Raw genomic sequence first — 14,453 nt, forward strand, 5'->3', positions numbered from 1 at the left:
AAAAAAACAAAAACACAATTCCCCAGTGATCCTGTTGGTACAGGACCATACTTTGGAAATCACTTTATTTAGGAGTTTGAAAACAGTGATTTCTGAATTTCTAGCATTGCTTCTACACTTACTAGCTAGAACCATTCAGTAAGGGACTTCTTTTTAACCAGGGCTGTTTGGGTATCTTGAAATAGTTTGTACAGAAAAGTTATGAATACATTTATAATTTTATATATTCTTGTATAATATATATATTATATCATATATATTATATATATTCTTGTATAATTTTATATATATTCATTGTATTTCAAATTAAAAAAAATTTTTTTTTTTTTTTTTTCGCTTGTCTCGTCTCATCTTTGATCAATGATAATCGCTTTACATTGGCTCCTGTCTCCTTTTGGTACTACTCATTTGTCTCTGATAACTTCCTTTCTGCTATGAATAAGATGTCTCAGGCTAATCTAACACTAGACCTGGATCAGTAATCCTGCAAGCAACCCTCATTCTCTTTGCTGGGAAATAGTATTTAGAAACCATTTTCTGGTCGTTGGGTATGCTCATTGCTATTGCATTAATAATATCTTTTAACAAATTATCACAAAATTTAGCTGCCTAAAACAGCAAACATTTTATTTCACATGGTTTCTGAATGTCAGCAATCCAGGAGCCTCTTAACTAGGTGGTTCTTCCTTAGAGTCTCTTAAGCAGTTGCAAAGAGATGTTGCCTAGAGCAGGAGTTATCTAACCTGGGGCTGGTGGATCTGCTTCCAGATTCAGAGCTGTTGTTAGGATGGTTCTGGTCATAAAATGGCAACTGGCTTTTCCCATAATGAGAAACAACCTAAATGGAAGCCACAGTTTGTTTTACAGTCTAACCTTTGAAATAACCTAGCTTCATTTCTATCATTTGCTGTTGATTATGTGGAGCAAATCTGGTACATGTGGAAGGGACTATATTAATCTAAGGGTGTGAAAACCAAGAGGCAGAATCACTGGGGGCCATCTTAGAGGCTGGCTTATTTACATTTTCCTATAATGTGTATAAGATGTTTTCAGAATATTTGTTGTCTAATTGTTGCTCTACAAGATAAAATTTAAGATTTCTTTAGTATCTCACTAAGAATTCTGTTAAGTGTCGGTTTTCAGAGTCAGGAATTGCTACCCATGATACTTCGAAAATACCATTTTCTGTAGTCACTGAGTTATGTCAACAATTGGACACCTAGGTAGGTTAACCTGATTGAACTTGTTGACATTTGTAATGATAATTTTTTTATTTTAATTTTATTTTTTATGTGTGAAATATTTATTTTCAAAGTGAAAATTACATAAAAAGGTTGTTTAGAGAAGTCTTGCTTTCATCCCAGTCTCTTAATTGTACTTTCCTTCATCACTTCCATCCCATTAAGTGGATTGTCCCTTCCACCATTAGCAGCTGATGATTTAAAATTAATTTCTGTTTATCCTTACAGTGTCTATTTTTACAGTTGTCTCTTTGCATATATTCTTTTTTTTTTAAATGGCTCTATTTGGATTGTTGACCTTTTGTTTATATACTTGACCTTTGAACAACTCGAGGGTTGAGGGCACTGACCCTCTGTGCAGTCAGAAACTGAATATAATTTATAGTCACTCCTGCATGTTCATAGTTGCAGATCATCCAACAGTGGATGGCTTAGTGCTGTAGTATTTACTATGGGAAAAAAAAATCTGTGTAAGTGGACCCACACAGTTCAAACTTGTATTTTTCAAGGGTCGACTGTAATTCGAGTGCCATAAAATTCATCCCCTTGAGGTATACAGTTTAGTGGTTTTTAAGACATTCTCAAAGCTGTCCAGTCATCACCAGTCAATTTTAAAACATTTTTATCAACACAGAAAGAAACCCCATATCCTTTAGGAACTATTTTCCTCCCACGACATGCATGTACACACTCATATCCTAGATATGCTAATACACTTTCTCTGTAGATTGCCTGTTCTGGATATTTCATGTGAATGAAATCATATTGTATGGAGTCTTTTGTGACTGGCTTCTTTCATTTAGCATGTTTTCAAGGTTCATCCATGTTGGAACATCTGTCAATATACACTTCATTTCTTTTTATGGATGAGCTAATACCTACTCACTGGTAACATTTCACTTACCCATTCATCAGTTGATGATTCTTTGGATTGTTCCACTTTTTTATTATTATGAGTGATGCTGAACATTGTATAGTTTTTATGTGGACTTACATTTTCATTTCTCTTGGAGTGGAATTACTATGTTCAAACTGCCACACTGTTTCCCAAAGTGACTGTACCACTTTTTATTCCTACCAGTAGTATACAAGAGTCCCAATTTCTCTGCATCCTCCCCAACTCTTGTTATTGTCTGTTATAATCCTCGTGGCTACAAAATAGTACTTCATTATGATTTTGATTAGTATTTCCCTAGTGACTGATGATGTTGAGCATCTTTTCATTGACCATTTGCATACTTTCTCTGGCGAATTGTTTATTCAGATATTTGACCTAGTTTTAATTAAATTATTTGCCTCTTAAATCACTGACTTGTAGGAGTTCTTTATGTATTCTATATACAGATCTTCTGTCAGATATAAAATTTACAGATATTTTCTACATTTTATGGTTTTAGTTTTTTTTTTTACTTGATGGTGGGCTTTGCAGCACAGAAGTTTTTAATTGTGATGGAACTTCAATTTATTTGTATTTTGGATTGTCACTTTTGCTTTTGGTGTCATACTAAGAAACCATTTCCTGACTTGAGATCACAGAGATTTACTATGATTCCTTCTAAGAGTTCAACTCTTAACATTTAGGTTAGTGATGCATTCTGAGGTAATTTTCCAGATGGCACTAGTGGTAAAGAATCCACCTGCTAATGCAGGTAGACATAAGAGATGTGGGTTCAATCCCTGGGTTGCAAAGATCCCCTGGACAAGGAAATGGCAGTCTGCTCCAGTTTTCTTGCCTGGAAAATCCCTTGGACAGAGGAGGCTGGAGGGCTACAGTCCATGGAGTTACACAGAGTTGGGCACAGCTGAAGCAACTGAGCAAGCATGCATGCATAAGGATAGAGTCCACATTCATTCTTGCCTGTGTATATCCAGTTATCCTGGCACCATTGTTTGAAAAGTGTTTTTTCCTCATTAAATTGTCTTGGCATCCTTGTTGACATTTACTTTTCTTCCCTTGTATGCAAAGTGAAGCACATTATATGTACTGTACTGCACCCATGGGGTTTTTTGTTTGAAGACATCATATTTCCTAGTAATTACTATAAATTACTATATCAAGATTTTCCTTAGACCTTTTTTAAAAATATATTTGTAAATTTATTTGGCTGTATTGGGTCTTAGTTGCAGTGGGCAGCCTCTTTGTTGCCCTGCAGCTTGTGGGATCTTAGTTTGCAGGCCAGGGATTGAACCCACGTCTCCTGCATTGCAAGGCAAATTCTTAACTACTGCACCACCAGGGAAGTCCCTCCTTAACACTTTTTTTTGGCTGAGGGATATGGGATCTTAATTTCCAAACAGGGATATTCTGATTCATTTGGAAATTGCCTTATATACAGTATAAGGTATGAATCCAGTTTATCTTATTCCAAATAGCTCCCTAAAATTTTTAACCAGTTTTGTTATTCTATAGTTTACATATAATGTCTTTAAGTGTACTTTTTGATGCAAACTCCTCCAGTACCACCCACTCCAGGCAGCCACTGATCTACTTTCTCTTACTATATTAGATTTGACTTTTCTAGATATTTTTTAGTAAGTAGAATTGTGTGTTGTATTTTTGTGTGTCTAGCTGATTTGAGAATATTTTATATTATCATTTGCATCATTTTGTTCCTTTTTATTGTTGAATAGCATTCCATTTTTATGATTATACCATGGTTGGTTTACCCATCACCAGTTCATGGGTATTGGGATTATTTTCAGTCTTTGATTCTCATAAAGCTTTTAAGAGCATTTGTCAACTAGTGTTTGTATGAACATTTGCTTTCATTTCTCTGGGTTAAACATCTAGGATTAGAGTTGTTTAGTTGTATGGTAAGTGCAATTTTAAATTAATAAGAAACTGATAAACTGTTTTCCAAAGTGGTTGTGTCATTTTACATTTCAGCTGATCAGCCATGTCTGAACATTATGGTTACTCTACATCCTTGCCAACTTTGGTATTGTCTTTTTTAAAAATTTTAGCCTGTCTAATGGGTCTGTTACCTCACTGTGATTTTAATGTGCATTTCTTTGATGATTACTGATTTTTTTTTTTTTTAATTTTATTTATTTGACTACCTCAGATCTTAGTTGCAGCGAGTGGGATCTTCATTTACCCATGCGGGGTCTTTCATTGTAGACTCTCAGTCGGGGTGTACCGGCTCAGTGGTGGTTGTGTATGGGCTTAGTTGCTTCATGACATGGGATCTTCGTCCCCTGCATTGCATTAGCTGCATCCCTAAAACTTGATGTGTTGTATTTTCATATTTCATTCAGAATATTTTCTGTCTTATGATTTCTTTAACCAAAGGGCTTTAAATCTTTAGTAATGTGTTTGTAATCTCCAAATATTTGGTTATTTAGGATGTATTGATATTTCTGTTTATTTTTTCATTCCATTAAGATCAGAAAACAGACTGCTATGAAATGCCATTTTCATCCTATATTAAGTATCCATGTGTAGTTAAATCTATATCTGGATTTTCTCTTCCATTCTGTTAAATTGTCTGTCTTTAGATAGACTACTTTCCCATCCATCCACTCCTAACATTGATTTTTTTTTTTTTTTTGACTTTTCTTCCCTGGTTATTTTTCCATATGAACTTGATATTCAGGTTGACTACTAAAAAATCAGTTGACGTTTAAAAACCCTTTTTATTAATTGAGAATTTCAAACATATACACATAAGCAGTTCGAATAGTACATCAGTGTAAAAGTACTCATCACTCAGCTTTAACAGTTAGAAACTCATGGTCAGTTTTGTTTCCTCTACAACTCTCCCCGCCTCAGATTGTTTTGAAGTGTATCCTAGATACACTGTTTTATTTGTAAGTATTTTATAATTCTTAAAGAGTCTTGTAAAAACAAACATAAAACACTACAGTTCTCCAAAAGTTTCGCAGATTTTAAAGCCCAGAAACTTGTCATCCTCTGCATGTCTGCCTGCTGTTGTCTCACTTCCATATTAAAGTCCTTTTCTAATGCAAAAAAAACTCAAAAAACTACAATGCCATTATTACACCAGAAAGAGTTAGCCAGGAGTTCCCTAATATCCTCAAATTTCTGTGGCTATTGTTAAAATACGTATTTTTTACAATTAATTTATTCCAGTTAGGATTCAAGTGAGGTTTACAAGTTGCATTTATTTTTCATGTTTAAGTCAGTTTTAAAGTTATTTTATGTTGTAAATTTTTATTATGAAAATTTAGACAAGTTTTGTTCATTTATACCCTTATACTGTTACCCTAGGTACCATTGTCATTTCACTAATCAATATTTTTGTATGTATCTTTAAGAGCTGTGGACTATTTCTTTTTTTAAACCATAGTTAAGGTACCATTACCTAAAATAAATTATAAATTATTTCTTGCTATCAAATATCTAAGCACAAGTTTTTCTTACTGCCTTAAAATTTTTTCTTAATGGTTGGCTTGTTTAGCCACAATCCAAAATCCACACTTTTCATTTGATTGCTCTCTCTCTCTCTTAATATTAACTCTTTTTGTTTATAGTTTCCCCCTTAGGTTTTCCCCTTTACATCTATTTAAATCCAATTTGTTTGGCCTGCATTCTTTCCTACCATCTGAACTTCATGGATTGGATCCCTGTGGTATTGGTTAAAGTGATCCTCTGTCCCCTGTAGGTCTCTGATAGTATATAAATAAGAAAGACTTGTTAAGTTTAGGTTGTATTTTTTTTAAACTTAACATGGAATGTTTCATAGATGGTGTGTATAGTTTTATTAGAAATCAATGTCTGATCTCCTTTTTTTTTTTTTTCCTTTGATAGTAGGAGTAACTTGGCTGCCTTATGTATCCAGGATAACATTCCATACCAGCTCTTCTCTGTTTTAGCAGCACTGGCAGTGACTGTCTAGTGCTAGATTCATTATTTCACTAAGGATTGCAAAATGATGACATTCTCATTCTATCATCTCTTCCTCCGTTGTTAACTGGACTATTTCTATAAAGGAAAACTTTTACCTTGTTAAGCTACTTGGTTACCGTGAGGTACAGCTTGTAAAAGAAAGTTTACTAAACTGCCCATCATTTCAAAGCAATTTTCAAAATAATGAGTTGGTTTCCTATTATCTCTGTGACTGATGAGGGTCTGTTGCTGTTGTGTTAGTATGAACTCCTGGATGTGAACATTAAGTTTGCCAGTTGGCATTTTCACTAGAACCACATTAAATTTATAAATATATACTTTAGACATTAACTTAGGGGAAGATTGTTATCTTTATCTTGTCTTCCTCTCCACAAACAAATTATGCCTTTCTGCTTGTTTAAATCTGTGTCTCTGTCTTCAGTAGTGTTTTTTCAGTTTTTGCCTCGGGTAGTTTCTTTTTTAATTGTTAATGTAAACTGGGTTCATCTTTCCATTGTATATTCTAAGTAGTTACTCATGAAATACATTTATGAAGTGTGATATATGAAGGCTATTGGCTGTCTTTATGTTAATTTTATATCCTGCTACTTTACTCTGTCAAATAACAGGGAAAATTAAGGACTTGCTTCTGAAATACAACCATAGATCATATAGGGCATATCTTTCCTTCATGATAGTAGTGCCTTTTTGCACAAAACTACCTCTTTGTCTTCTTGGTGCATGATGCAGTTCTCATTTTTGCATCCTGTAAGAAAAATTGGGTTTTGTTTGAAAATATGCTGAAGTCAGGAACATTTGGGGACAGATATTCTTGGGGGCGGGGGGAGGGTGGTTAAATAGGGTGGGATCTGAGTATTAAAGGACGTGATTAGCGTCCCTGGCCTCTACCCATTAGATACTAGTAGCGTCCTCTCCTTCCTTAACTGTGACAACCAAAAATGTCTCCAGACATTGCCAAATTCCCCTTGAAAGGCAAAATTGTTCCCGGTTGAAAACCATTGACAAAAGGAAATGGCTAAAGTATGGCCGATCTAAACTGTGGTTTAAGATTAAGGTAGATTCAAACTGGAGGGAGTGGGACACGACCATAAAACCAGGTCTGTCTCTGTATAGATTTAAGATTGTATTCATTGTTTTTATAGCTAGAATTTTTCTTTTAGAAATCCATAAAATTGACTAGCTTTTGGGGGGGAAAAAGTGAGGATTATAAATATAAAAAGAAACAGACTTTGATAAAAGTGATATTTGAGTTTGGGATGGTTTTTCTTTCTTAAAGGATATGCTTTTTCAATATGAGGGAATCTCAAGATTGAATTCAGAAAAATATTCTTACTAGTTTCCTCTGTTTTCAAGCTTGCTTTTCTAACTAGATAATAAAAATATATAACCAGCTTTCCTACATATGAGCAATAGTCAAATGTTTAGCAAAAATTTCAAGATGTTTTAAAAAAAATTTATCTCTACCATAGCAATTAGTTCTGATGATTTTGTGAACATACGAAGTTACACATTCTTTGTGTCCTGTGGAATCAGTGGTTTACAGCTTTTTCCCTTGAGTGGTTTAGTTAACATAGCACCATAAACCCATCACAGGCAACAGTCAGTGCTGTAATAAACATGTGAGAAAAAGATACACAGAGCATGCAACTAGCTCTTTTGTGGGGAACTGGGAAAGACATTGCAGAGATGGCATTTGACCTAAACTGTTAATGAGAGCTTTAATGGGGCAGATTATAGGCAAGAACTCTTATTTAGAAACCTGCAACATGATAGCATGTGATAACTATGTTTGAGAATGAGCAAGAATTGAGTGGTGGAAAAATTTTAAAGATGGAGTTAAAAATAAATAAAGATGGGAGTTAAGATTAGTGTTGGGTCTCTTTTCACTTTTTTTGTTGTATTTTTGTTTTTCTTTGAGTAAAATCCAATGCCCTTCTCTAGCCATGGCATAATTTAGTGTATCAAAGAGGGATGATCTGAGAAATAATAAGGGAAATGTTTCATAGTACTGTAAGAGTCTTGTAATTACAGGGATTTGATCAACTCTGTAGGTCATCGCAGAGTGTCTCTCTGAGAATGTGGCTTTCAAGCTGACCCTTTGAGGACAAGTGAAAATTTTCCAACCTGGCAGTAGAGAATTGGGGGTTGAGGGTAAGGAATAGCATAGATGATAGGAAAACAGCCCACAGTGACTGAAGAGGGGTGGGTGTGGAATAGCATGGCATTTGAGAGGCAGGCAGAAGTGTCAAATCATGCAGAGCCTTATGGACCAGTTCATGTATTTTATGCTAAGGAGATGGTATCTTCTAATATTACGTCATTTTCCTGCAGTACCAAATATGCCCCAACAACGGCAAGACCAACACCATCAGAGTACCATGATGCACCCAGCCTCAGCAGCAGGCCCACCAATTGTGGCCACCCCACCAGCTTATTCCACACAATACGTCGCCTACAGTCCTCAGCAGTTTCCAAATCAGCCTCTTGTTCAGCATGTGCCACATTATCAGTCTCAGGTAAGCCTGATATGACCTAATAACTCTTAACTGTTGTTGCATTTAAGTTTCAGTGTGATAAAGGAGTTTTCCTTATATTTTGTGTTATGTGATGTGGTGGGGGTAGACAGCTAAGGATTTGGGGGCCCCTTTTAACAGAAAGGTGCTGTGATCAGTATAGGTGTTTCAAAGAAAACAGCCCCCAAAAAAACTGATTTAGAATTTTCTAAATTCTGTATTTAGAAGTTTTGGAAACCTGCAAACCATGATGTTAAGACATAACTAAAATCTACTTGATTATATCTGATAACTTCAATGTTTTTTCTTAATTTTTTGTTTGAACACAGCATCCTCATGTCTATAGTCCTGTAATACAGGGTAATGCTAGAATGATGGCACCACCAACACATGCCCAGCCTGGTTTAGTGTCCTCTTCAGCAACTCAGTACGGGGCTCATGAGCAGACACATGCGATGTATGGTAGGAAGCACTTTTTGTTTTTTTTCAATGTGTGTCTTAATGTGTTTTAAATTTCTGTTTAAGAATAGCTCTGCCTTTTATGACATTGAGGGTCAAGAATCTTAAAAAAAAAAAAAGAAGTATCTGTTTCTTTCTGACCTAGTCTGTAAGTCTTGGCAAATCATTTCTACTTCTGTTCTTGAAATTTCTCTCTTTAACTAAAAATGTAATAATGTGTATAACAGAAAGCAACTTTTGTAGAGAAAGTTATCTTCCTTCTCTTCCTCATCAGTAACATTATTTGGTATACTCTTCCTAAGGTATGCAGGAAGGTTTTCTGTAATGAAAGCACTCTAGCAAGAAAACATTCTCCCTCACTCTTTACTCTGGGGGCCACTGACATTGCATATTTTTGATTGCTATTTGTTATACTACTACTGTGTTTCTTCATTATGCTGTATTTTAAGTGGTCGAAATTGTGTAATAATAAATCTGCTTTAGACAGTCATACTGTAAGTGTAATTAGCATGCAATGATAAAAGTATTCTATATAAAATTAAACAATATATATAAGACTACTAAGCTAAAATTGCCCTCTTAGTTTTGTGGCCAGAGAACTTTGTACAAGTCAACTTCACAGCTGTCTAAAGTACTAAAATAATACCATTTTCAATGTTGAGAATTGAAAATAAAATGCCCACCTTATATTTTGTAGAATAGAATTAATGAGTCATTTCATATTTTTCAAAATACACCTTTAATTATTAATAGTACCAATTTTATTGAGATCTAAATTTTGTTTTGAACTTTTCTGAGAACTCCTTTACTGTCATTTAACTTTTCCCATTGGCATTTCAGGTTTTTTTGGCGTGGGAAAAGAGTTTATTTGTACAGTTGAAAAGAGAACAACCCCTAGAATGAAATTAATATTAACGTGCAGCTTCATGGACCTTTCCTTTTTAAAACCTCTTTAAACTTTTTGAATGACTAAGAATGTAAAGACTTTCAGTTTTTTTAATGTTAGATTACAGTTTATAACATTTTGTAGAGTAATAGGAATAGGACTCAGGCAGCAACAACCATTCTTGTCACCCAGAAACTCACTTCTAATGTTTTCTTTTTGGAGGCATGCTCCTTTCCCACAGGTTCACTAGTCATTAAAATTTTATGTGACTTTTTTTTTTTTAATATAAAGTACTTGTCAGATCTTTTCCACACTTAAAATCTTTTATTGTTGATTATACTCTTTAAATTTAAATGTTGTGCTTGCAACATTTTGAAAACCTTTCAAGAAACCCATCCATAATTTAATTGAAAGGTTGACAGATCTAATTTGGTTTATGATTTTGGTTATGATCTCCTGTCATTGGGTTGTCTTAACCAGGACTAATTATGTGTGAAAAGGCATCACTGATTTATCACACTTTTACACAATTTGTATATATTTCAACAGTTTTCCAGTTTGTTAAAGTCTTAGGTGAAAAGTTCATAATGATTGTTTATACATACATTCCTGAATACATCATGATATAACAAGTGGAAAAACCATTTCTTTCTTCCCATTTTCTGGCATACTCCCTTTGGAATAAGATCTGAAACTTTTGAGCTAAAATTTCCATTGCTTTTAGAGAATAGCTATTTGTGTGCCCATGCCTTTTGGAATATTGTAGTAATACTGTTGAGCAGAATCTTTCTCCTCAGTGTATTCACTCACTGCCAGCATCTGGCTTTGTCTTTTGAATGGATATTCGTTGGTTTGAAACAGCCAGTACAGCACAGTGACTACTGTATTTGAGGCACTAATGGTTTTATAACTACTTTCCAAAATATTTCCGTTTGAAAAGCAGTTGGTCTCAGACCCTGAAGTCCATTCAAGTGTGGGTAAACAGAAAAATACCGCAAAGAAACAAATACTAGACCTAATATCCAGTGAGACTTAGAATGAACTAGTCATCAAAGCTACTTCTTTGATGCCAGGAGAAAGTTGGCTCAACCATATCTGAACTGCTGTCCTACGATTTACACAGATTGAGTTTTATTGATGTCTGTTGATGAGGGTAGGCTAGGGGCAAAGCTGTACATAGATTATTTTGGTTATCATTATTTTTGATTCTCTTTTGGACACTTCATACACTGAAGAGGACACCAGGAAATGAATTGTTTTGTTCTTTACTGCAATAAACCATAATTTAATCTGCTGTAGCAAGTTTATTAATTCTTCAGTGATTTATTTTAGATCTTACAGCTTTTTAAGACAGACTGTAAACTTTTACAAATTTTTGTACATTTTGTTTTATCTGTAAAGAATACAAATTTTTAAGTACATTATTTTAAACTGTAAGATAAAATTTACATAGAAATGCTAATCTTATGTCTCTTAAACAGTTTATATTTTATATTCTGAAAGGAACTAGATATTTTTAGTATGCATTATTTTTTAAGCTACGTCCTATCTAGATTTTTTTTTTAATGCAAACAAAAAATATGCACCTAGATGTTGATGACAGTTGTTACGTTGCCTTTTTGTCATTTATTAATCATCATGATCATAGCAAAAGCCTTTGAGAATAGAAATGACTGTAAAATGAAAGGCTGGTTGTTGTTTTAAAATTTTTTGGTATATTTACTATAAGTATACTAACAAATCCTTGAACATTTATTTAAGGTACTAGGAGAAACGTATTCTAAGTTTTTTGACCTTGTATTCTTTCTAGCTATCTTAGGAGAGACTTTGATCACAAACTTCATCTCTTTGACCTTAATTTCACTTTCATCATTGCATCTGCCTTCTTCCTCCAAATAAGTTACTTTTTGTTTCCTTTAACATCTAGTCTTAAAATTCATCTGATTTTGTTTCATTCATCTTGTTTTGTTTTCCCTTTTAGAAATAGTAATAATGAAACTTTCTCTGCTAACTAAAGCCATCAGGAAGAGTTAAATCCAAAATCTTTTTCTTTGGGTTTGTTTTTGGTAGTTTAATGCAGATAAATTCTAAAGTACAGTAGGCAAAAAGATGTAAAGTGCACCTATTAATCTTCTCCCTTACAACCTCCTGTTAACATTTTGGTGCATATCCTTCCAAGTGTACTTATGCACCCACACACACCCCTTTATGTAGACAGTTTAATAGGAAATTATATAATATTCTTGTTTAATATTAATATTACTATGTTTCTCAGTTTTTGGATCCATTACCAGATGCCTAGTAAACACCTTACAGAATAAGATGTAAGGTGACAATTCCATTAGTAATGATTTGCAAAATTGAACTAGTCTTTTGAATGAAACTTGGTAAATATTGTTTTATATTGGTATATTTTTTATATTAGAGTTGTTCAATGGAATGCAATGTTGGTCTTTTTATTAGATAATGACTTTATTCCTTTCATGTAAGCAAATGAGCATGTGGAACTTGACAGCCCAATACAGAAGAAAAGTGTTTTTCGCTTCAGTCCTCTCTTATTTAATTTTGTAGTAATGTTTAAAGTGCTTGTCATCTCTTATAAAATAAGAAAAATGAATTATGCATGAATACAAAAAGAAATTACTAAATATGTCAACCTTTCCAGAAAATTAGGAAAATGCACACCTTAAAAGGCTAATTAACCTTTCTATTTCCCAAATTCAGCATGTCCCAAATTACCATACAACAAGGAGACAAGCCCTTCTTTCTACTTTGCCAGTGAGTTGGGTTTTTTATACTAATTTTAATTTGAACAGTAAAACACTTTTTAAAGAATACATGTTAAGGGAGTAGACTTGTTGAGCAATCTTTTCCTTGTGCCAGACAAAATCATTAAAAATACATATATCTGAAAATAATTGAGAGTTTTTAAAAAGGAAGTATAACCCAGCTTAAGAAAGCTGGAGTTAATTTAAAAATTGAGTTGTTTCAGAAATTAATTTTTGCATACCAAGCAAATATGTGACTGTTTTGGAATGCCTAATACATTCCTTGTTCAGAGGAAATTTTCCTGAACAACCTTTTTTCATAGCAAAGCAAAACAAGCCACAAGTGTAAAACATACCATTTTTTTAAATATATCCTGGTAAGAAAAAATTTATTCTTACAAGGATTTTTAATTGAAGAGGGTTGAAATACTTGGGGAGAAGTGTTTCTGTATTTTCAATCTTTGCATGACTACAGGTTTAAAATATTCAGGTAGCAGACACCTCATGGATGTCTTGAGCTTAAGCAGGAAAACATGACCTACAGCCACCAGAGATTACCTTGGGTAACATCAACCCCTCTCAGCAGTGGACAGGTAGATGATTCCTCTTAAATGGAGAAAGTCTGAGCAGGGATTTCTTTTGGAAATGAACTTGTAAGGTTTGTTTTCTCTATTTGTAGGGAAATCTTAAGGCTTATTTATGGACTTTTGGTATTTGAACGGGGAAGTCACCTTCTTGCAGAAACCCTTTAGAAACGGATGATAGTGTAGTATGTGGTCACTTTATGTGAAATACTGTTTTCTCAAGACTATTAAGGATTAAAATGTTATCATAGAGACTAAATTTTAAATTATTTTGGAATAAGTGAATGTCTGAATATACTAGGTGGCAAACTTTAAAAAGCATTGGGAAAACATTTTGACATTAATTGTGCCTTGGTATCCAAAAATAAGTGCGTACATATTATTTATTTGGTGCTAGGAAATGTTAACAAATTTAATCCTTTAATATAGATGCTCTTTAAAAAGGAGTCTTGCTGTGTATATAACTATTGAAAGGGAATTCTGTATGTGGTATAATATATAAAAGACAGTGTCAGTAATTCTATTAATGTACTGTTTGAGGTCTCAAATGTAGTTATCCTCACCATCTTACTGTCTCTGTTAGTAGATTTGGAGTCAGTTTCCTGGTAAGTAGCTAAAAGCTTAATCATCACACCTAAGCATTAACTGCCTTAGCACAAGTTTCCCTAAAAGAGAATATCAGTATTTTTTAAAAGAAACTAATAGCGGGGCTGCAGTTTGTAATTTAATTTGCTGCTTTATACCCCACCTCCTTCTAAATAAGCTTTTAGCCCTGTTTTTTTGAGCTAGTTGCCTTTTATTCCCCTTTTAAAAAGTTTTCAACTTTCCTTCACTTCTTTGCTTCTGAGTTTACCATCAAAATTTAAAGATTTTGTTTCATTTTTGAAGTTTTGCCGTGCTGGTGATCTCTCATGACTTGTGCATCCAAGGCCAAAAATGAGAAAACCTAGTTAGAAATTGAATGCACAGCTCTGTCGACTCAGTTGAGTTCAGTAGGATCAGTTATGGCTTAGAAAACTCTTTGGACTGGGGTTATCTGGTGGAGAGCTAAATCAGAATTTTTAAGAAAAATCACTTTATTTTTAACCTCTCTGGAATCTTTAGATAATGAGTATGTATAATAATAGCAGTT

The 14,453-nt window shown here is 33.8% G+C and overlaps 1 protein-coding gene across 6 annotated transcripts in view; it reads left to right on the top strand.

Moving 5' to 3' along the window:
• The window catches only part of ATXN2 (ataxin 2), a 100,828-nt gene that overhangs the window by 78,930 nt on the left and 7,445 nt on the right, over positions 1–14,453 (top strand). For 4 of the 6 annotated variants that reach the window (XM_061141903.1, XM_061141907.1, XM_061141904.1 and 1 more), the window contains 3 exons: positions 8,443–8,627; positions 8,954–9,086; positions 12,694–12,747. In XM_061141903.1, the coding sequence (XP_060997886.1) occupies positions 8,443–8,627; positions 8,954–9,086; positions 12,694–12,747 (372 nt within the window). The remainder of the gene's footprint in view (positions 1–8,442; positions 8,628–8,953; positions 9,087–12,693; positions 12,748–14,453) is intronic. The other 2 variants (XM_061141905.1, XM_061141906.1) reach the window with 1 other exon arrangement.

This window comes from Dama dama, chromosome 5, assembly GCF_033118175.1.
Source record: "Dama dama isolate Ldn47 chromosome 5, ASM3311817v1, whole genome shotgun sequence".
Lineage (NCBI taxonomy): Eukaryota > Metazoa > Chordata > Mammalia > Artiodactyla > Cervidae > Dama > Dama dama.